Source organism: Dunckerocampus dactyliophorus, chromosome 17 (assembly GCF_027744805.1).
Source record: "Dunckerocampus dactyliophorus isolate RoL2022-P2 chromosome 17, RoL_Ddac_1.1, whole genome shotgun sequence".
Taxonomy (NCBI): Eukaryota; Metazoa; Chordata; class Actinopteri; order Syngnathiformes; family Syngnathidae; genus Dunckerocampus; species Dunckerocampus dactyliophorus.
Genome location: NC_072835.1, coordinates 14,044,808 through 14,067,421, shown reverse-complemented (window position 1 = coordinate 14,067,421; position 22,614 = coordinate 14,044,808). Strand labels below are relative to the sequence as shown.

The 22,614-nt window shown below is 41.1% G+C and overlaps 1 protein-coding gene across 3 annotated transcripts; it reads right to left on the bottom strand.

The window, feature by feature from the left end:
- Positions 1–432: 432 nt before the first annotated feature.
- On the bottom strand, positions 433–22,364 carry cabp7b (calcium binding protein 7b). 3 transcript variants are annotated; one of them, XM_054758003.1, is made up of 5 exons: positions 21,588–22,364; positions 9,215–9,358; positions 9,002–9,114; positions 5,595–5,742; positions 433–5,510 (listed from the first exon to the last, which is right to left on the bottom strand). In XM_054758003.1, the coding sequence occupies exons 1-5, from the start codon at positions 21,694–21,696 to the stop codon at positions 5,383–5,385; spliced, it is 642 nt and encodes a 213-aa protein (XP_054613978.1). In that variant the 5' UTR covers positions 21,697–22,364; the 3' UTR covers positions 433–5,382. The 3 variants fall into 3 exon arrangements, with proteins under 3 accessions (XP_054613978.1, XP_054613980.1, XP_054613981.1); XM_054758005.1 differs by having other exon boundaries at positions 9,002–9,057; XM_054758006.1 differs by having other exon boundaries at positions 9,002–9,054.
- Positions 22,365–22,614: the final 250 nt, after the last annotated feature.

Sequence of the window (22,614 nt, the reverse complement as noted above, 5' to 3'; positions counted from 1 at the left end):
ACTACATCAGAAGACCAGCGAAGATGAAGTATGATGATAACCATAGAATTCCCCAAAGGAAAACAATGAGTCATGTCTTTGTCATGGCTGCTCAGTACAATAAGGTTACAGTGAGAATGATGATGATGAAAGGATGCAATGTATGACACAAAGTGTGTTGTGTTTATGTGAAGAGACTCACCTCACAGGCACACACGGTAACTTCCCTGCTGAGCATCTATAGGATGAACTCCACTAGGCTTTTTCTGTGAGGGCTCCACAGCCACAGAAGGGTACCAGCAATGAGGGGAAAAACGTGACGACACCCACATCAACAAACACGGAATTATTAACTCTCTCACCTCCCACTGGCACACCCATCACCAGACAGCAAAGAGCAGGTCTTATAATAGAGTGGTTCACTTCCTTTTACACTTGTATAACCATAACACGTATATCCATCATTTCCTGTGGGGTAAAATGGAGTCGGGATGACATCACATGATCAAACAGTGCATTTTTTATTTCCTGTTTTTATTGGCTGTCATGCATTCACACACCACTTACATGATAGTGTCGAGTCGATGCATGATAGAACAACACCTTCAATGCACGTACATAATCATATATTGCTAATCATTTACAAACAGATATCCAGCATCAAACTACATTTTTTTGTCTAAAAGTTTTTACCACTATTAATGCAAAGGCACCGGACAGAATCCTATTCTTTTTTTCTTTTTACAATTTCAGACAATTACACTGAAATGAAGACAATACTTTGGTACAATCACTATTATAATACGGTACATCCATGATATGTTTACATGTGGAGGTAATGGGATGCCATATAATACAGTCGATAAAAGAGCTACAGTAAATATTTGTTTTATTGCAAGAGTGATACTTCTTCCAGTGATTAAAAATAATAAGGAAAAAATATAATATTTGTTAAAGAAAGTAAGAATATAAGTGCATGATTTATATATATATATATATATATATATATACACACAGAAATGCCTGGAAATGATACATCAGCAACCTGATATGACCTATATATCATTTTTTCGACATTTTTTTTACATATTTTGTATTATTTGTGGGTTTTTTATTATTATTATTATTTTTTTTTACAAAATAATCTGCCTTGGATTGAATGTGTCACCTTGTCAAGTAAGAAAATATAACCACCTTGAAATAATAATATATATTTTTGAATGATATGTAAAATTATTGTTCACAGCGTCACTGCAATCAAAGTGATATGCCCATGATCATTCAAAGCAACTTTTACACAAAAATGTCAAGTTTTCTCTTCGCAGTGGTCACTTGTTAAGTTGCATAATTATTATTATTATTATTATTTTCTTTAAATACAGACATCAGCATCCAGACTCTTATTATTAAGTCACACACAGGACAAACATTTACTTACAAGTTGGGATGTACATGCAAGTGTACGCATTTAGTTTCGTCGGTTCGCTTGGTCATTATTGAGTCTATTCACAGTAAATATGCTTCTTGTAGCAGAGTGTGGGCGTATTTTGAGGAAAAAATGGCACTGAATATGATGTCACATGTGTTTCGGTTTATTTGCGCGCAGCCTTACCTCACTTTTGATTCCTTTTTCACTGGAATTGAGAAGGATCCGCCAGGAATAACTCATTCATTTCTAGCAGAGTACGGTGTTAAACATATGGTGTCTTTCCTACTATTTTAGTGCACGTCATCCTGTTCGCTGTTTGGCGAGCACATTATGGTCAGCCTTTCTGTTTAATCTCTCATCGTGTCAGTTCCACTTCCTGCATGACTGGAAAAAAAGGAGCAAGGAAAAGAATAAATAATGAGATAATACAGCGGAACCCGCTTACGTTGACAAGCCGTATGTCTATTCTCAGAGGTAGGGTGCGCACGCGCATGCGGCTCTTCAGCCTCCTTGCTGTGGCTCCTTTTGGTCGTGACAAAAGAAAAAAAAAAGTTATTTGTTACTGTAATAAACTATCTATATATATTATTTTACTTTGGTTAATTTTATATCCTGCAGTTCGACATTGAATTTTTAAAAATGTTTCTAATTAGTCAAGTACGATATACGTCACGTGCACGTCTGCGGCCCTCGCCTATTACCTGCAGGTGGCTTCTTGAGCATGCAATCACCAGAGTAAATGACCATGAATACGTCCAAAAAGAAATAATTTATCATCAATACTGGTCACAGATGAATGACTTTTTGCAGAAAAAAAACATTTATTTTAGACCAGTCAAGAAACGTGCCAAGCTGCAAGTATATGCTTTTTTAAAAATTCTATTAAAGTAGGCTACGTTTTACACAAATTAATACGAGAAGGACTCAAAAACACCTCGCAAACTGCACTTTTGTTTGTTGTGTTCTGTTGTTGTAAGGGGTACAATTTAAAAAGACTAAAACCCGTGTTACGTTTGCGTCTCCAGACTATTTTTCTTTAGTATAAGAAGGGCCAAAATGGCTCTTTCGATAGCAAAGGTTGCCGACCCCTGGTTTATGTGGACCAACTCATCAAGTCCTGGTGCACTGTGTTCTGATTACTAAAAAGTCGACGTTGACATTTGCTATTTTGTACAAAAAATTGGACAGTTTATGTACAGTAGCCCCTCTTTTATCAGTTAATTGGACCCCACAGACCCGACCGTGATAAGTGAATTTCCGTGAAATAAGATTCCTTATTTCTACATGCAGGCGTCTACTATGCTTTTGTAGTTACAGCATAGAAAACCTGTTTACGACCTTATAAATGTTTTTTTTTTTTTTTTAACATTATTAGAGCCCTCTAGACATGAAATAACACCCCTATAGTTGCCTTTACACTCATATTTCCCAGTAGAGCAGACATAATAACAGAAAATTGTAAATGTGTTCTGGTGCTAAGGGACAGGAAGTGACGTTGGGGGTTCAGAATTCAGTTTTAGTTTGGATTGCGGCCGCAACAGTAGCGGGAGTAGGGATTATTCTGCCTGTTGTAAGATGATTCAAACCTGCAATAAAAGCCTGTTGTACCAGGTGCTTGTGTGTCTCACTGAACATTACAGTAACATTACTGACACCTAGTGACCAGTATTAGTGTCTTTGAATGCTTCTGATGAATGCCTTATAGAGTTCATTTAGCTATGTTTATGCTTGAAAATGCTTAATTTAGCCAAATAAATGTAAACATTTTCTTAAATATGCTTTGTTTTTTTTACTAACAAGCCGTATTCAACCACAAAAAGAGCATGATTTATTAATTTATGTATTTTTTAAATAACGTGATACAGTGAAGCCGCGAAGTGCGAAGGGGCGAGGGACGTCTGTATTGTTATAACTAACTTTATCGCTAAGCAGCGTAAAAAGACAACTACCAATTACTACCTAGTTACACAGCATAAAACATGCACACAGACTTCCTGTTCAGTGCAAAGTAAGCTTCAAAATAATGACAGTATACCACAGCAACTAACAAAATGCACCCAGTTGTAAAGCACTGGAGGAAAGATTGGCGCCTGTACTAAAGATTTATTGTCATTTGTAGTCAAGACATACCAAAAAATGACCACAGCATCTCTGCATAAGAGCCTCTGGCTAAACTCACAAGTAAATGTGCACGCAACAGCATATTTCGGTTTCAGTTTCGGCTATGTCGACAACTGTTCATGTCAACATCTGTCAGCCGGTCCGAGGGGCGTCAACATAAACGTGTTCCGCTGTACCATTTAGAAAGGGGTAGATAAAAGCAGTTGCGGGCTCACTATTTGACAAGCAAGAGGTCACTCCCTTACAAACTACTGAATAACGTCATCCTACCTGTCATTCACACCATCATCCACAATCCTTATGAGAACACGTCTCTCTCTTCTGTGTTGTAAACATTGAACAACTGCTAGCAAGAGGCAGCTAATAATGCAATGTAATGTGATTCGCCCTTTATTAAAACACCTCTAAAAACTCCATCTTCTACACATGCTGTGACCATGTAGTAACAGGCACTTTCTACTGACAGTATTTTGCCGTATTTTGGTCATTTTAAGCATTATTGGAACTCCTAACAGAGCCCACAGCAACGAACGCTACTTCCGTCAACAGCAGCAGCATAGAGAGAGCGTTTGCTACCGCTAATCATGGCAGACTTTGCGAGCCGCCGCCAGCTACTTTTTCCCCTTATACCCCCCAGGCAGAGAATAATGTTGCTGGGTGCTAGGCAGATCCAGCTACCGTGAAACACTCTCATAGCAAGGTAGCATGTAGCACTAGTACTAAACGTTTCATTGACAGAATACAACCACAGTGAAATGGTCGCACTGGGATGCTGATGGGACGGTTGTATCTTTCAGCACAAGACTTGTGCTCCGCGTTGAGCTGGTAAATTCAATTCAAATTCATAGGCGATGCAGCAACTCCAGTAGCTTAGCAGCAACTCCAGTAGACACTGTGTCACTACGCCCGAAAAGTAGTTCTTCGGGGTTAGCTCCTCCGATAACAATGTCGCTGTAGCTTGGTTATTAATATGTACGTCACGTTACGTAAATGGAACATTGTTGCCGTTTTTATAGATAGATTTATGATAGATAAAGTGCTTTATTCATCTCCATGAATAAATCCCGTTTCCAGCAGCTCTCCAAAAATCGTGGCAAAGTTATTAATAAACAAACAAGGCAAGACAGGCAATGATCTGCTCAAGTCTTTCGGTTGAGCAGGGCAGTGATAGTAATCTGCCACTGAAACTGCTCTTCTGTCGGGAGATGATGCTATGCATTGGAGGCTGTGCTTAGCATTACGGTGCATTGTTAGCGGCTCCCTGCTCGCTGTTTTTCGCTCTTTACACACAAAGAAAAGAAAAAGATGTGTGTTCATGTCTCACAAAAAGACTGTGGATGATGGGCAAAATTCCAAAAAGAGCGCAGTTTTCCTTTGCTTAATTTATAGTGTATATTTAATTCGATTCTAGCATGTAATTGATAAACCATCAACCATTTATCCTCGGAGGGGCGATATAATACTTGGAAAGTCAAGTTATTTTGAAAAAAGGCTCACATTTATTTATTAATGTGTTATTTCACTACAGATTTCCTTGTATCCTGATTATTGTCTAGTTGATTTTTAACAATTAAAAAAAATATATATATTTTTTTAAACAACAAATCAGCATCTGCACCTTAAAAAGCTCAGCTGTCTTCGAGCCAAGACATATGGTTATGTATAATACGACATGAGAAGATTTGATTTTGTATTGCAGTGAATTGCGACAGTGTTAGAACTCTGATCGGCCCTTGAAGTGTCTCTCGCTTTCGTAATGTGATTCCTTGTTCTGTACTGTAGAAGCTGGTGAAATGTCGGAAACATTAAGAAAAACAAACAATATTTGGTTTATCGCTAAGTAACGTGAACATTCACTTCATCCCTCTTCTGAGCATCTGATTGGCAGCAATGAGCATGACGCTGATGATGAAAGCAATGGCGAAGGCACAGATCAAACTTTTACGCACGCACGTGTGTTTCTCCTGTTGTGTTGGGCTCGCTGTGGAAAGATGCACACAACGATGGTCAACGTTAGCCTAAAGAGACTTGGAAGGGCGAGCGGAGGGGTGTGGACGGAACCTACTGTCGATGTTCACGTGGGACTCCGGACTGTTCAGGTGGCTCTCCTCAGTCATGATGATGTTCTCGATGTCCTTCATGGTGAGGTGGTCCCGGAAGGTGTCGTAGAGAAGCCTCTTCAGCTCGTCTACTGTCAGTTTCTGCATGTCGCACTGAGGGAAACCGGGAGGAATTGAGAGAAAATCCCTGGCTTACTTTGAACCAGCAGCGAAGCTTATTATCAGATCACTAGAATGAAATGTTCCATTAGTATTATTTGACTAAGGTTGAAATGTTATGCTTGATGTGCAGGCCTTTATTGGGCAAGGAAGCATATTTGGTTGCTTAAGTGGCAGTTCAAAATTGTTCCCCACATGCAAAATTCGAATAGAACAAAGTGCTAACTAGATGAAAAAAGGGTGTAATACAGTGGGGGGGGGTGACTGGACCAGCTCCACACCCTTGCAAGGGTACTGGAGGGTACTTGGGAGTTTGCCCAACCGGTCTACATGTGCTTTGTGGACCTGGAAAAGGCATTCGACCGTGTCCCTCGCGGTGTCCTGTGGGGGGTGCTCTGGGAGTATGGGATTGGTGGCACGCTACTACGTGCCATTCAGTTCTTGTACAACCGGAGCAGGAGCCTGGTTCGCATTGCCAGCAGTAAGTCAAGCCTGTTTCCGGTGAACGTTGGCCTCCGCCAAGGCTGCCCTTTGTCACCGATTCTGTTTATAATTTTCATGGACAGAATTTCTAGGCGCAGCCAAGGTGTCGAGGGAGTCCACTTCGGGGGCACTAGGATCTCATCTCTGCTATTTGCAGACGATGTGGTCCTGATGGCCTCATCGGGCTGTGACCTGCAGCGTTTACTGGGACGGTTTGCATCTGAGTGTGAAGCTTCTGGGATGAGACTCAGCACCTCCAAATCCGAGGCCATGGTTCTCAGTCGGAAAAGGGTGGATTGCTCCCTCCGGGTTGGGAATGAGGTCCTGCCCCAGGTGGAGGAGTTCAAGTATCTCGGGTCTTGTTCCTGAGTGAGGGAAGGTTGGAGCGTGAGGTCGATAGGCGGATCGGCGCAGCGTCTGCAGTAATGCGGTCGCTGTACCGGACCGTCGTGGTGAAGAGAGAGCTGAGCCGGAAGGCAAAGCTCTCAATTTACCGTTCGATCTATGTTCCCACCCTCACCTATGGTCATGAGCTTTGGGTCATGACCGAAAGAACGAGATCGTGGATACAAGCGGCTGAAATGAGTTTTCTTCGTAGGGTAGCGGGACTCACCCTAAAAGACAGGGTGAGGAGCTCGGTTATCCGGGAGGAGCTCAGAGTAGAGCCGCTGCTCCTTCACATCGAGAGGAGCCAGCTGAGGTGGCTCGGGCTTCTAGTCCGGATGCCTCCCGGACGCCTCCCTGGTGAGGTGTTTCGGGCATGCCCAGCCGGGAGAAGGCCCCGGGGAAGACCTAGGACACGCTGGAGGGATTATGTCTCACAGCTGGCCTGGGAACGCCTTGGTGTCCTCCCGGTGGAGCTGGAGGAGGTGGTTGGGGACCGGGAAGTCTGGGCTTCCCTACTGAGACTGCTGCCCCCGCGACCCGGACCCGGATAAGCGGAGGAAAATGGAATGGAATCGAACAGTGGGGGCGCATACTAAATTTTTTTATTTTTTTTATTTTTTAAAGCAAAGGACGTTGGGGCCATTTTGATATGTTCTATTTTCTAAAAAGGCTAATCTTTTAAAATGTCTTTTAAAAGCCAGTTAAAAACATATTTATCCTTGACGGCCTATGAGGACATTTTTATGTAGCTTTCATTGTTTTTTGTTTTGTTTTGAGTTTTTTGCTAGAATTTCTTGTTTTTATCTTTGCTCTGAGATTTTTTTTTTCCCTGTGGTGTGGCACATTTCACATTTCTTTCAAATGTAAAGTGCACTGCAACTAAAATGTATTTTTATTCATCTATCATAGATATGCTAATATGTTACATTATATAATCCAGTCCGCATGTCAAAGTGTATTATTGTTATCATGATATACTGTAAGCGCAATATCAATAATCTGTCCCAACCCCACCAGAAAAGTTCATGTTTTCATCACCTGTTAGTTGATCCGGTGGAATGTGCTCAGGGAATAGTTTCACTTTTCGTTGCAAATCCTACAGTTTCTCTTGTGGCCATTACAGTCCACTTACTCGAGGCACATGACTAATAAGTTTATAAACTGTACATTGTAATGTCTTACATTCATTTAAATTAAAACCTCTCTTATGATGTCAATCGAAACTGCTAAAATGTTGCTTGTTTTTTATCGTGAAGGTGTGTCTAATGTTGTGACTATTGAACAGAAAGGGACATTAAATGAACCCTCAGCCAACTTTGTACTGCATTTAAGATTGTTTTGTGCATTTTTCTACAACACACAACTGCTTGTCCCTTTCAGTTTCCCAGACTACATTTTATTAGTTGTAGCGCGTTTATGAAAAAAAAAGTTAAGAGTGGAGCTGTGAAATGATTAAAAATTTGAATCAGATTAATCACAATTTTTTAAATTAATTATGATTAATCACCATTAGCAACTATGTCTGAAATATGCCAGTATTTCTACTGTATTTAATGAACAGAAAGATAAATGACAGGACAGGATTATATACTGAACATGTCCATCAAGCTAAAAGATACCACACAAGTCTCAAAATGTATTTGTCTAACACGAGTCTCTTTAATAGTAGCACAACATTTGGATCACACTTTAAACCGTGTAATTATGAGCAATGAGGGGTTGCGTTCAAAGACACCACGTAATTGAAGGTAAATTTACTCATTTTCAGTGTATTTTCCGACATACTTAAATTGTACATCTGAATTAAGAGTTACAAAGTGAGTGATAAGGTCAGAGCGAAGTTCTAAAAGATCGTCAGGCTCTGTGTGTCTGTGTGGGGACACTCCACTGTGATCCCGTCTGCTGTCATAACAGAGAGGCATGCTTGCTCTGGTGCGCATGCGTTATTTACACTAACAATTTTGTGTAATTAATGAAATAAATTAGTTACCGCCGTTAACGCGTTACTTTTCAGAGCCCTAGCTAAGAATATTAAAATGGCCCCCGCATCATTTAGTTTTTCTATTCTAACCGAAAGAATCGAATCAACTCTCTACTTTAACTTTAACATACTGGAAAATGTCATACATTTACATGTGTCACGGTGAAAATGTACAGATTTAGTGGTTGACACATAATTTGGTATGCATGTCAATCATAATAGGACGCAAATGCATGGAAATCATCATCATGAAGCTAAACTCACCAGATTGCCAAAATAAGGTGTACTAGATTTTTTGTAATGTTGTCCCCATGAGTTAGTGTATTGTGCAAATGGTTGATGAGTTATACGTCATTATGAGGATGTTTTAAGGATAAATAGCGTGTGAGTGGCCCAACCCACCTTCCAAAACACAGAGTCAAAGTCTGCCCCGTGGAACTTATCCGGCATCCCCGCTGCTGACAGTTTGGGACCAAGCAATGTGACAAACTCGTCAAACCCCACCTGACCGTCGCCTGAGACGACACACACACACACACACACACACACACACACAAAGCAGTCATGTCACACAGACTTGGTATCAAAATGAAACGAAGCACATGCGACGCTCACCGTCCATGTCCAGTCTTTGGATGATGACCTCCAACTCCACCTCGTTGGGCATGTAGCCCAAGGAACGCATGGCCATGCCCAACTCCTGCTTGGAGATGAAGCCATTCCCATCCCGGTCGAACACTTTGAACGCCTCACGGATCTCTAATAGAAGAAGAGAGGTAGAAGGAAGCTGCTGTAGCAGGACTCATTAGGTACAGCATGGAATTCTGCCTGTATGAATAGAATTTCATTTCAATGTTTGAAAATATTCATATTATTATAATATTAGTTCTTTAAAGAACGATCATGAAAGAAAACCAAATCTCCAAACTTGGGAGATTCATGGTTTTCACTGGACAACCTTGTGAAAGATATATTATTGTTAATATTTGGATGCTTTCTCCACAGTTTGATTGATATGGACCCCTTTGGCTGTTCAAAGCTTGTGTTTCATCTGAGCCACGAGGAAAACAAACATCAGACCTGCCTGTTCAGAATGCAGTAGACATCAGTGATCAGAGTCAAAAAGCCGCCAGGCTGACTTTTAAGCACAATTGCTTGTGACAGAAGGCGACGCGCTACACTCGCTGTGCTTTTCATTAAGTGCACCTTTTGGCAAGCGCTTTTTTTGGCTGATCTCCTCCACAACCTGCATACCTATATTCTCTTTGAAGTGCTAAAAAGAGCAGTTGCACATCTGCAAGCAAAAGGAGGACGCTTATTTTTTTCAAAACCTGCTAATATTTTGTATGCTAGTGGTTACCAACACGGTAGTAACCCACTTTTAAAAGGAGGATTGCTTCAAAAAACAGATTATTAAACATAAATGCACATAATTACGTGTCCAAAGTGCATTTCAGGGTCCATTATTACAGAACCGAGGAGTAAAATACAACAAAATATCTAAAAATATAATAAATAAGGCCACAAATTTAGACATTATACTTCTGAGTTCTCCCCCACGCCATGTGGCTTTTCAACACAACAGAGGGGGGGTGATAAAAACGCACACAGGACTGGACTTATTACCTTATCATGTATTTTGCACTTGAAGTTTTTTTAAGCGCAATTTTCCTTAAAATTTTGATCAGGAGTGTTTATGCTACGGGGAGTAGCAAGACACTCGGCTCTCGAGAAAAAGACGAGACAAGATTACTTTTAAGAACAGTAGAATGAAAACATCTAAAAACATGTTATACAGTGCAATGCTAAGTTTAATTCTACTGCATTGTTCCTCATGAGGCTACACTCTTCTGCACTGTGTGTATGCTAGCGGCCCCGCCTCCATCCACTGAGACAAAAAGACTGTGTGACTGACAAAAGGGCTCACTCTTGATTAATTAATTTATTGTTGTCCCAGGCCTAGTGCCCACGTGACACTTTTCTGAACAAGAAATCTTGTCATCTTTTAACCTCGCGAGATCTTGTGGCATGAGATCATGTGACACTCCTAATACTGTATATACACATACATACAGTATATGCTGTATACAACACACATATTGCATATACACTGCATGTGTGTGCACACAAATAAGTACACAAAGTTAGATATTTCACTTATCTCAGGAGCATGACAACTGCCTGCATAAAGTAAATAAATTTAAAAAAATAAATAAATAAAAATTTCACAAAATTACACGTTTCACAAATGGAGGACAAAAACATGAAAAGTGCATAAAATATCAAATAGCACAAATCAACGATGGTCCTCACATCACGACACATAAACAAAGAAAAACTGTCATAAATACTGTACCATACATACACTACTGCACATGCACGCCGCCTGCCTTTCAAAATAAAAAGTCTGACATTTGAAGCGCATGAACTCTGTTATGGTTTGAGGTCCACCAGTAGAGAACGGCTGCGGTATGTGATCCTCGTGATTGAAACGCTCCTCCATTAGGATACGACACGACAGCAAGTTAAACACAGGCCACACAGCCGTGATACATGTGAGCTACTCAAGGTACACAAGGCCAGCTGACTTTACCCCCTGTGGACACAGCCAGTGATGCTGTGTGCAAGGGAGCCTCACACATCACACACACTACACATTTGTCTACATTACACGTGGTGCCGGGGCTGGAGTGTTGTTATCTTCATTTAGCGCCACCTTGAGTCAATGTCATGACCCACTGCTAGTAACAAATAATGAATTTACTGAACCCGCACGGCGGTTGCCGGCTTGCTGATTGTTCCCTTTTCCGAGGGGAGTGTGAATATTCAAAGAAACAGATAAAAACACAAACACTTTCACCCCTGTGTAATGCATAATAGAGGTATTCATTTATGTGGGGGTACTTTGATACATTTTGTGCATTAAATATGCTAAAACCAATCCAACGTAGGCCAATATAGAGTATGCTAAGCCAGTGGTTCTTGATTGGTTTGGCTGCAAGACCCACCATCACCCCTTAATGACAAGGGGCAACCCAGATTGTGGAAATTCTTATATTTAATGAAAAGACAGGGCAGATTACCCAGCATGCTTTGTGGGTTGTAGATGCGGATATAGTTATGTCCATGTGGTGCAGTTGCGCTGTGTGTTGCGTTCTCGCCACCTTATATAGAGTGTCAATAGATACCGAGCTGCATTTTTAAAAACCTTCAGAATAAAAGCGTGAACACCCCTGCTGTAGATAATACACCCCCACCTTGCTATTTATTGTTTGCTATGATGACCAACTGATGTTACACCATCAAGGTGATGGAGGTCAACAAGTGGAGGACAACGCGGAACAAAAGACGACGTAATAATCCGGAAGGACAACAGGAACGACATGACCAAAAACAAGGATAAGACAGGCAGAGATGGCAAATACACTCAGACTAATTACAAGACACAGCTGGGTAGGACGCAAGGGCAGACTGGGCGGATTGGGATAATACAAACGGACAGAAACAACTCTTGCTGGTCCAAAATAAAATGACTGTGGACTGTGACGGAGAGACAGAACCATCCACAAAAGAGGACATAACCTCCAAAACAAAACAACTTATGAAGTCAAAACTGGTGTAACAATAGAGTCCAGCTGAGCCTGGGAAGTAAACACACCGAGACACATTATAAAAGAGCAGACACAGGTGGGTAGAACAACACAAGGGCAGGCAAGGACATGATTGGACAGACAAACGTATTAGGATAGCCTGCAAACATGGTGGAGATTTAGGAAGAACCTGTACATGTGTGCAACAAAAACTACGTCACTTGGTTAACTCATTTAGCAACAAAAAACATGCATTTGATAATGAATACAAAGCAGCCATTCAAATATGAAATAAATGTTTATAAAAAAAAACTCATAATGATGAACTTTCTGTTCTGAAATAAATAGCTAGAAAAATAATATAAGTGACGCTGATGCACCGACTTGAGGGGATGACAGCTTGGTTCTTTAATGCCAGCACCAGGCCATGAAATGCCTTATGCTGGATGTCCTGATGGCGGTTTATTCGCTTAACTCCTCATTCTCCCTGCAGCAGCAGCAACAATATGACAGCGAGGCGCCTTAATGTTGCACACTACATTTGATGATTGGAAGACTCCAACAAGTCATCTTTCAGAACGAGAGATACAGACGGGTGACTCATATTAAGACACAGGATGCTGGGAAGTCACTGCGCTGAGCGTAACTATTGCGTCACCAGATCACAGTCAGGTCAGCTTTTTTTTTTTGTTTTTAATATTGTACAATAATGACAAATAAGAGCCAGAACAAACCCCCACTAAGACTAATTTGATTCTTTTGCAATGCATCATCAACTCTAATAAATGAACATGTTGTTACATCAATTCCATCTTTGTAAAGGCAGACATGTGGTTCCTAATACTCGTGGCAGTGTGGACGCAAAAGTTCCTAAAATCACTTTACTTTCAAGCCTGAGATTAAATTAGATCCATGGAGTTTGCGCTAGAGGCTTTGCTCACAAAATTAAAATATGTAAAGTGATATTATAAACCATCTTCTTGGTGGAACGGACCCGTTTTTCATTCATTAAAAAAAGAACTCAAATATTTATAGTCAGTTCCACTACAGGTTAGAGCAACAGATTGATGATGTTGATTATGCGTGTTTGTTTTCAATTATGTGTTCCATTAACCTCGATGAGAGACTTCAAAGATTTTCTTTTTTGGATGGGGTGCTTTAATTTTAAATATCAGCACCAAAGAGAGAAGCCAAATGCGTGAAACGTGAGCGAGGGCTTGAAAGTGTTCTGACCTTCTATGTGACATAAAATAGACCCTGTTGACCTTTGTGACCAGTGCCATGCGGTATGGGAAAGTTAATGTCATATTTCTAATGCCACATATCACCGGGAATGTCATACTACTTGTTTCAGCCGGAAGGAGAGTTCTAAAACATGACTTTTTGAGCGAGATCAAACAGCTGTAACTGTTAAAAATGCATGATATCGTAAAACAAAAACACATGCAATGCTACATTACAAATTCATGACCTTTTTAACGAGATGACCTATTCACATCTGGACCATACAGTGCACTGTCATACCCACGCAACATATGCCACTGTTTTTTTCCACCGCTGTAACTTCACATGTAATACAGTGCAGTGTAAAATTAATGTGCATACTGTGAATGCTTTCATTTACTTGCCTACTGCAAACCACAGACAACGAGGCAGTAATTGAAAGCATGCGATAATTGGAGACAGCCTTTGAAAACTCATTACATAAAAAAAAAAATGTTTCTTTTACTTTGATCATTATTTGGCGTGCATGAGAAAAGTGAAAAGGAAAATGTAGCTTATTTTGACCACATTGTCATGTCATATCCTGTTGCAGTTGTGACAGGCTCAAGCAGATAGGGGTCAAGCAGGTAGGGGTCAAACAAGCCACATTTACAAGTCAGCGCCACATGCAAGTGCTGTTCTCGCATGCGGAAATCATTCAAATACGGATTTCGGAAAAAGTTATTACTAAAATAGTGCATCATAAACGGGACAAAAGTTCAAGAAACAACCAAAAAAATGCAGAAAGGTGCCTGCTGAACCTGTCCCTCGTCACGTGGAGCCGAGTATGGACACGCTTGAGTTTGCAGTGAGCAGCAACAAGCAAAATTTACAGTAAAACCGAAGTTAAAATCTTGTTGGAACTCGAAAATACTCATGAAAATGGGAAATGCAGAAAGAATTGACTCACAACAAAAAAAGTATTGATTGGTCATTTCCTCATAAACACTTATTCTAAATGCTCCAACTGTGTAAGTGTGCAATCATTCAACAAACACCATAAATATACCACCAGTATTCATAGTACATGGAAAAGTAACAAATAAAGATGTGAAAAAAGTCAGCATCAGCCGTATTTGGCCCATCATTAACACTTGACTATGAGCACACACCTTCACTTGTTTAAAACAAATATTTGTAGAAATAAACGGGTGTTCAGTCAAGGATATACAATCTAGCAGCAAATATGAGCCGCCCATGTCAACTGCAGGCTACTGGGAGGGAACTTAACAAAAATCATTATTAAATGAACACCCCCTTGGAAAAACAGAGCAACAAAACAATGGAGGACATATACAAGAATGTATTCATGCAGTTTGACTTGGTGTAAGAACACAGAGGCATAAAAGAGCTACATTCATTATGTCTGACGCGGAAGACAAGCTTTCACACTCACACAATTGGAGCAAATCATTTCAACGGCATACACCGTTATTTGTATGAATCTGCCAGCCATTGACACTCCTCAGCCTTCCTGGGAAAGTCTATTCCAGAGTGCTGGAAAGAAGGGTACGTTATTCAAACGACGGCTACAGAAGGTGCAATGTGGTTTTCGTTCTAGTCCTGGAACACTGGACCAGCGCTACACCCTTGCAAGGGTACTGGAGGGTACATGGGAGTTTGCCCCAACCGGTCTACATGTGCTTTGTGGACATGGAAAAGGCATTTGACCAGGTCCCTCGCAGTGTCCTGTGGGGGGTGATCCGGCAGTACGGGATTGGTGGCACGCTACAACGTGTCATTCGGTCCTTGTGCAACCAGAGCAGGAGCTTGGCTCGCTTTGGCGGCAATAAGTCAAGCCTGTTCCCGGTGAAAGTCGGCCCCTGCCAAGGCTGCTCATTGTCACCAATTCTGTTCATAATTCTTATGAACAGAATTTCTAGGTGCAGCCAACACATCGACTGAGTCCAGTTTGAAGGCCCTAGGATCTCACTGCTATTTGCAGACAGTGTGGTCCTGATGGCCTCATCGGGCTGTGACCTTCAACATTTACTGAGGCGGTTTACAGCGGAGTGTGAAGCTTCTGGGATGCTATTCAGCACCTCCAAATCCGAGGCCCTGGTTTTCCAGTCGAAAAAGTGTGGATTGCACCCTCTGGGTTGGGAGCGAGGTCTTGTCCCAGGTGGAGGAGTTCAAATATCTCGGGGTCCTGCATGCGGTCGACAGGCAGATCAGCGCAGCGTCTGCAGTAACGCGGTTGTTGTTCCGGACCGTCGTGGTGGAGAGCGAGCTGGGCTGGAAAGCAAAGCTTTCAATTTACCGGTCGATCTATGTTCCCACGCTCTCCAACGGTCACGAGCTTTGGGTCGTGACAGAATTGATACCGCTGATGAGTTCATTACAAAAAAAAAAAAAAAGTGTAACACAAATGCGTTTCAACCAAGAGCTGGTTAGCATAATTTTAAAGCCTAGCTAAAGCTTTTGGATGCTGACCACTGATGATACTTTAAAAGCAGCTAAGACTGTCTTGTGGAGTTATTAAAAACTACATCAGGAAGTTGTCTACAGCAGTAGATGTTAATGCTATGTTTTTTTTACAATACTTTAGAAACCCTGACGGTTATTTGCTTTTGCAGACCACGCACATATACTGCAGCACTATAGGAGAAAATGGTTCAAAATGAATAGAAGCATTTACAGAAATTGCCTAACTCGAATTAACACACTGGCCCTACAAGTTCTGCCTAGCAACAAGTGAAGAGGGAAAAACAGTAAAAGGAATTTTAGCACTATGATGAGAGCTGGGCTCAGTGCACTTCCTGGAATTTGATTGGATAAAAAACATATCTGACAAGGGTTGTTTTTGAGGAAGTGCAGAAGTGGAAGCATCTTTTTTTTTTTTTTTACTAGAATCTTGAAATGCCTGATAGGCGAAGATAAATGGGAATAAAACTGACCAAATACGTTTTTTTTCCCCTTTATTTTTTTGAAAAAACACTACTTGTCTTGCAAAGACGTTGTAATGCAGATAAAGTGTGCATTTTTAACCCCGAGTGTAAAACCGACATGCTGCAGCATTAGCAAAGAGCAAAACAAGGTTACTCTTAAGCAAACCGGAAGTCTCTTTGCTCCGCAGAAAGACAATAACAACAGGCAGGTTGGGAAAGGGAATGAGGGTACCACTGCAACACCGTTGGTTTTCTTTCAGTGCGGTCTTGATTATTAAAGATGACAAATGACCCATAGGGGGCATTTTTGGGGCTTGCTATGGTATATAGTGATGCATCAGATACATTACAATCCTTAGTGAATTTCACTGAGTATGTCTAAGTTTGGCTAAGCTTGGGTGGGGATTTTCCTGTATAAATATGTCAAGGGGGAAGCACCATGGAGTTCAAGAGTGTAACTGGTAAAACGTGCTCGGCTGCCTTTAAAAGGAACAATTTATGATGTGTCCAATTGGCATCAGTAACACTGGCAAAGCAGTCATTCTGTGAGTGACTGAGCTGAATGTACAATTAGTTTGCATGTAAAAACAGCATTTTTAAGAAGGCTGACAGTCAAAAGGATATTTTTTTTCTTTTCCCCACTGGCGATGCATGATGCATACTTTTTATAGCGGCCATGAAAAGGTGAGATGGTCATGTTGCGCGTGTAACAATTTATCGCGGGTAATAATTGTAAGTTTGATAGATGCTTTCAAGAGATACCCAGTTTGGTCATTAGCACAATGAGTTGCAGCATTAATAGGATTCTTTTTCCTTTTTTTTTTTTTTACCTGTACCGCAACAAAACGGCAATCCAACATTTATTGCCTGATTTATGACCACATTTCAAAGCATGAATTTCCATAACACGCATAAAATATCTGCATTGTCGCTGATGAAAGAGGAGGGATGGGCTTTTGTTTGAGCACACATCAGAGTTTATGACAAGTGTAGGTGACACAAAGGAGATGTGTGTTTTGGCACTGACCATTTTCCCATAAGAAATCAGAAATCATGTGAATCCAATTAATCCCTTCCAGAAAGCCAAAAATGTTAACACCAAACATGTTTTTATAGTTTTACAATTATAGTTTAACATGCAGAAACCACTTTGAAATGCATATAAATCCATATAAATGATGACTGAAAGGGATAAATGAACATTTAAAGGTTACTTTTACCTTCGGGAAGGCGTGATTCTTGACGTGACTGCTCCCAAAGGCACGATGTGACAGCAAGATCAACCACCACCACCTTCCTGTTTTGCCATGAGTTGTTGCTTGAATTCAATAGTGTTTCTCACCTCAATAACCCACAATGGAGTCACAGAAAGTTCCAAACATCCGGCATTTGATAAAGAAGGTGAGAAACACAACTGAATTCAAGAAATAACTCATGGCAAACCAGGAAGGTGGTGTCCGAAGAAAGGTGTTGTTCTCGCTGCCACATCGTGTATTAGGGAACAGTCACTTCTTCGCTGAAGGTAAAAGTAACCTTAAATGTTCATTTCTCCCTGTTATTCGTCCTTTATATGCATTTAGAATTGTTTTATGCATATAAAACTAGAATTGTAAAACTATAAAAACATGTTTTGCGTTGACATTTTTGAGAGTCAATCAGTGATGACATCGTAGACGTGCGACATTTCTTACGCCCAGTTCTGGCTGCCATTTTGTAAGCAAGCTAAGGATGCTCACAAGGACATTTGTGATAAAAATACATTAATAACACATCTGCACTCACACAATGTATTAATGTGACAAGACGCTCGCCGTATTGTATGCTAACCGGAAAATGTATGCAAACCGAGGCAAAATTCTGGCCTAACTTTTCCATGTTAACAAAAAAACATGTTAAAGCTTCTGCTGTATAGCTATAGCATAAAGAACAACTAAAGGATGTGGGGGGACACAGATACATTTTGTACATTAAATGTCATGCTCCACAGGACAGGTGTCCTTATTTGGTGTTCCTGGGGAGAGCCACTGGTTCACACCTGTTGGCACTTGGCGATTAGGCCTTCTTAAGTCTTGCTTCCATGCCAGACAGACGCCACAATGTATTCCCATCTTCACCATCCTGCATCTGTCCACATTATCTCATGCTTGCTACTTTGGCTTAGCTATTGCTTCACTCTACAGTAGTAGCAGCAAATGCTTTTTGTTTGCATACTTGCTTAGTCCTTACTGTGTGGCATCTGAATAAGACCCTCCTCCAGGTCTCCCTCCACACATCCCTGGGTTAGGTTCTGACTGGGTGGCCTGGGTTGGTGGTACCAAAGATCCTCCAGTCCCTCCTCCGTCCGTGATCTTAACATGTAGATTTTTTCTTTTTTTAGCATTGCAAATGTTTTTTTTGGTCCAAAGATGGCCATGTTGCTGAAAAATAGCCGGCCAACAAACTTAACACACTTCCTTAACTTCAGTACAGTTTCCTCCCAAATTTACCACTGCCTGAAAACAAGATTGCATGCTGGAAAATGCATTTTTGTGCAGATGTACCCTACCGGTCAAAAGTTTTAAAACACCCCAATTTTTCCAGTTATTGATTGAAATTCAAGTAGTTCAAGTCCAATGAATAGCTTGAAATGGTGCAAAGGTAAGTGGTGAAGTGCCAGAGGTTAAAAGGTAAGGTTACCCAAAACTGAAAAATAATATGTATTTCAGAATTATACAAAAAGGCCTGTTTGAGGGACCACAAAATGGGCCTTGGCAGCTGGTGCAACTAATTCCTACAGGTGTTCCAAATTCTGGATGATTTACTACCTCCTCTGTCTGCATAAAAACAGTGTTCGGAACACACTGTGGTACTATACCCTTGTGAACATCAGTTGAACAGCACTGTACTGGAGAAAGTAATTTGTTGCTCCAAAAATGGAAAGAAAAAAGGGAATTAACAATGGTAGAGAGACAGACCATCTTAACACTTAAAAAGGTTGGATTTTTTTTCTCCAAAGAAATTGGAGTGTTCTAAAACTTGTGACCAGTAGTGTATATACTGTATGAGGCTTCTCACAATACATAGCCGTCTGGATGTGTGTGTGTGTATGTGTATATAAAATCATAAATATGATTAGGGGAAGTAATTAAAAAGAGGAACTTTTAGCATTGATAAAAGTGTTTGGGGAGGGCTCGGAGACAGACTAGATTAATCAAGTACAGGCTCAGATTCGGCCTTTGCAAAAGGTAACAATGCTCAGTTTTTTTTATTATGATTTAGCTATTATTATGGTTGCAATTTGCAGTGGAAACACCCACTCAGAATGGTGCAGTACAGTTCCGCAACACTGCAAGCTACACTCACAATCATAACCACATTCTTGACTTTTGACCTCAGACATTATTGGCTCTACTAGCCGTGGCTAAACGTTACTGAACTATACAAAAGTCCCTCAATTGACATACAATGCATGTGTCATTTTAATGTTCTCTCCATTTTCGTCATCAACCTTTTGCTGCAAATTTATGTTGCCACTACAGACAGTCAATGTCAATGTCAGCTGAGGGGCTCCAAGCAAGGGCAGACCACCATGCAACCCTCCAACATAAGAACAAATTGAAATACCTTCGCATTAAAAGACTCTGTGATAACAAATCAATCTGCTGGCACCGTCTGCTTTACTTTTCCCTCACTATTTTCCAGAACAACACCTTTGGTTTTTATAGCTTAAGCTTTATAAGCAAGAGGAATGGCGGAAGCTCATACAAATCTTACCAGTGGCAACGTTGTCATGTATTGATTCCCTTTTTGTTAATTAATGACAAAACACAATGCATCAAGCAACACAAAAAGTGTGGAGGAGAGGAGCGGATGTAATTGAAGTCTGGAAATGTATAAGTCGTCCATCTTGTTAATGGCTTTCATCCACCAGAGATCTTCAACAAATACATATGGTTATTGTCCATTAAAATGCACAACAGGTTCCTACTTTGGAGCTCTTAAGCCTGGTTTCATGGCTTTTTCTACCTTAGCCCTTGCCCAAACAACTTGGACCTAGGCTCATGGTGCACTCCATCTTTGGTGACGGTGCATTAACATTAAGAAGCAGCTACTCAGCCCAGCTAAATGTCACTTGCCACCACCTCAAAGGTTCTGTATCATCCATGGCTGCTGCACCTGTGCTATACATTACACACATACAGCTGGTAAACGTCATTAATATCAAGTACAAGTCAACCAAAAGTAATAACGATGCTAATAATGACCAGCATGGACGTTTAGAAAAGCATTTTGAGTAAAAATCGTCATTAGTAATCATAAACTACTCAATGGAAAATAACTGTACACCTGCATGAGGCAATAAGTAGAATCAACGGTATTGCTCACACAATGATTACTTTTATAGGCATGCCTTTCACAATATGTTTATTACTGTGATTGCAGTGGATTGCACTGCATCACACTCAGAACCAATGTATGATGCAGTGCACTTCTACTGGAAGGTGCCTGTTGTGATACAATGTGGTTGTGTACTACCATGCATTTTTAGTCATCCGTCTAGAGACAGAATATTCTAACACATCACATTAGATCATGCGGGCCTGGTGGTTAGCATGTTGGCCACACAGTCAGGAGATCGAGAAGATCTGAGCTCGAATCTCTGTTGGGCATCTTTGTGTGGAGTTTGCATGTTCTCCCCGTGCGCTCGTGGGTTTTCTTCGGGTACTCCGGTTTCCTCCCGCATACCAAAAATATGCATGTTAGGTGAACTGGAGACTCTAAATTGTCCATATAGGTATGAATGTATGTGTTAACGGTTGTTTGTCTATATGTGCCCGGAACCAGTCCAGGATGTACCCAGCCTCTCGCCCAAAGTCAGCTGGGATAGGCTCCAGCATACCCCCCCGCGACCCTAGTGAGGGCAAGCGGCATAGAAAAGGGATGGATGGTTTAGATCATGCTGGTATACCTAATAAAGTGTCCAGTGAGCATACAGCCCATAAAATACACTAAACTCATAAATCTCTTGTATTTTGCATGCAAATCTTGAATTTGATTACATCAGGTTGTCTCTTCAGCGTAGGAAATTACTTTTAGTTAATTTTAAAGTTGGTGTTTTTGTGCCAAAACATACGAAATTGACGCTGGGTATGTGCGCAGCCTGGAGCTATCCGAGGTTCTGATCATACATGATGACGACAAGCACACGGACAGTCGGCCTCGTGTAAAAGTGAACAAAAGAGAGCCCCAACAGGTAGGGAGACTCACCCTCCACCTCATCCTCAGGCAGGTTGACAGGGGTCCGGTAGGTGAGGACATCCGGGATGGTACACAGTCCCTTGTACATGAACCTGGTGGTCACGGCGCGCACTGGCATCTCTGCGTGGGGGAACCAACAACCGTGTGCCGATCCTCATATAGTCTGGCTGCACCTCCGCACACTTTTCCCTCCTGGCTCTACCAAGCAAATTAAATTCCCCACAAAATATTAAAAATAATCCTCTTCTTGTGCAACTTCAGCGCCCGTTGTGCATATTTTGGGGACGGGGGGGGTAAAGAATCAGCTCGCACTTTGCAGCAGCATGGAGCAACAATGCAGACACCAGCTCGCCTTGTGGGAAATGTCTGCAGGAATATGACAGAACAGAACGCAGAAAATATCACATTCTGCTGTTGAAATTCATAGCAGAATGCACGCTTTTGCATGCATTCCCAAAAATGATGTCCATTAACTCCGAAATGCAGCAAAAGGGAGCAACTATTTTCCGTCTAGATGGTCCATTTAAGTGATATTAGTAAAGGAAAATAATACAGTTAGTGAAATGATCTCGACATGATCCTTGTCACTTTTCCCTCCGGCTTGTGCATCCTCTTAAAAAAATGATGAAAAAGGCTCTAAAGCAGCGAGTTGACTCAATCCACTAAAAGAGGAATAAGCATCTTGAGGCGGGTTTTCTTCCTTAAAAACAGTTTCGAGGGATTCCCGGGCGACCCCCTTCTTTTCTGACACAAACGCACTGCACTGACTGAGTGCCACTCATTCACTGCCCCTCTCTCGCTCTCTTTTTACACACACGCGCACGCACACACACTCACTTGCTCTCTCTCTCTCTCTCTCTCTCTCTCACTTACTCCTTGTTTAAATGGGATCGTTTTCTGCACTCTAGTCTGGCTGCTAAGTCCAAATGCAATTTAACAGTGAGCTGGATTTAACATTTCAAAATTTATGTACCAATCTTTGACTCGTTTTTATATTAGGGGGATCAAATATTTGCAGCATGAAATTTCAAAAGAG

Bases quoted from the DNA above. Each gene is read 5' to 3' on its own strand.
- cabp7b (XM_054758003.1), bottom strand. From the start codon at position 21,696: ATGCCAGTGCGCGCCGTGACCACCAGGTTCATGTACAAGGGACTGTGT. The intron at 9,115-9,214 runs GTGAGCGTCGCA...GTGTCGTCTCAG, and splicing joins CCAAAGACTGGACATGGACG to GCGACGGTCAGGTGGGGTTT. The intron at 5,511-5,594 runs GTAGGTTCCGTC...ATCTTTCCACAG, and splicing joins GTCCCACGTGAACATCGACA to CGAGCCCAACACAACAGGAG.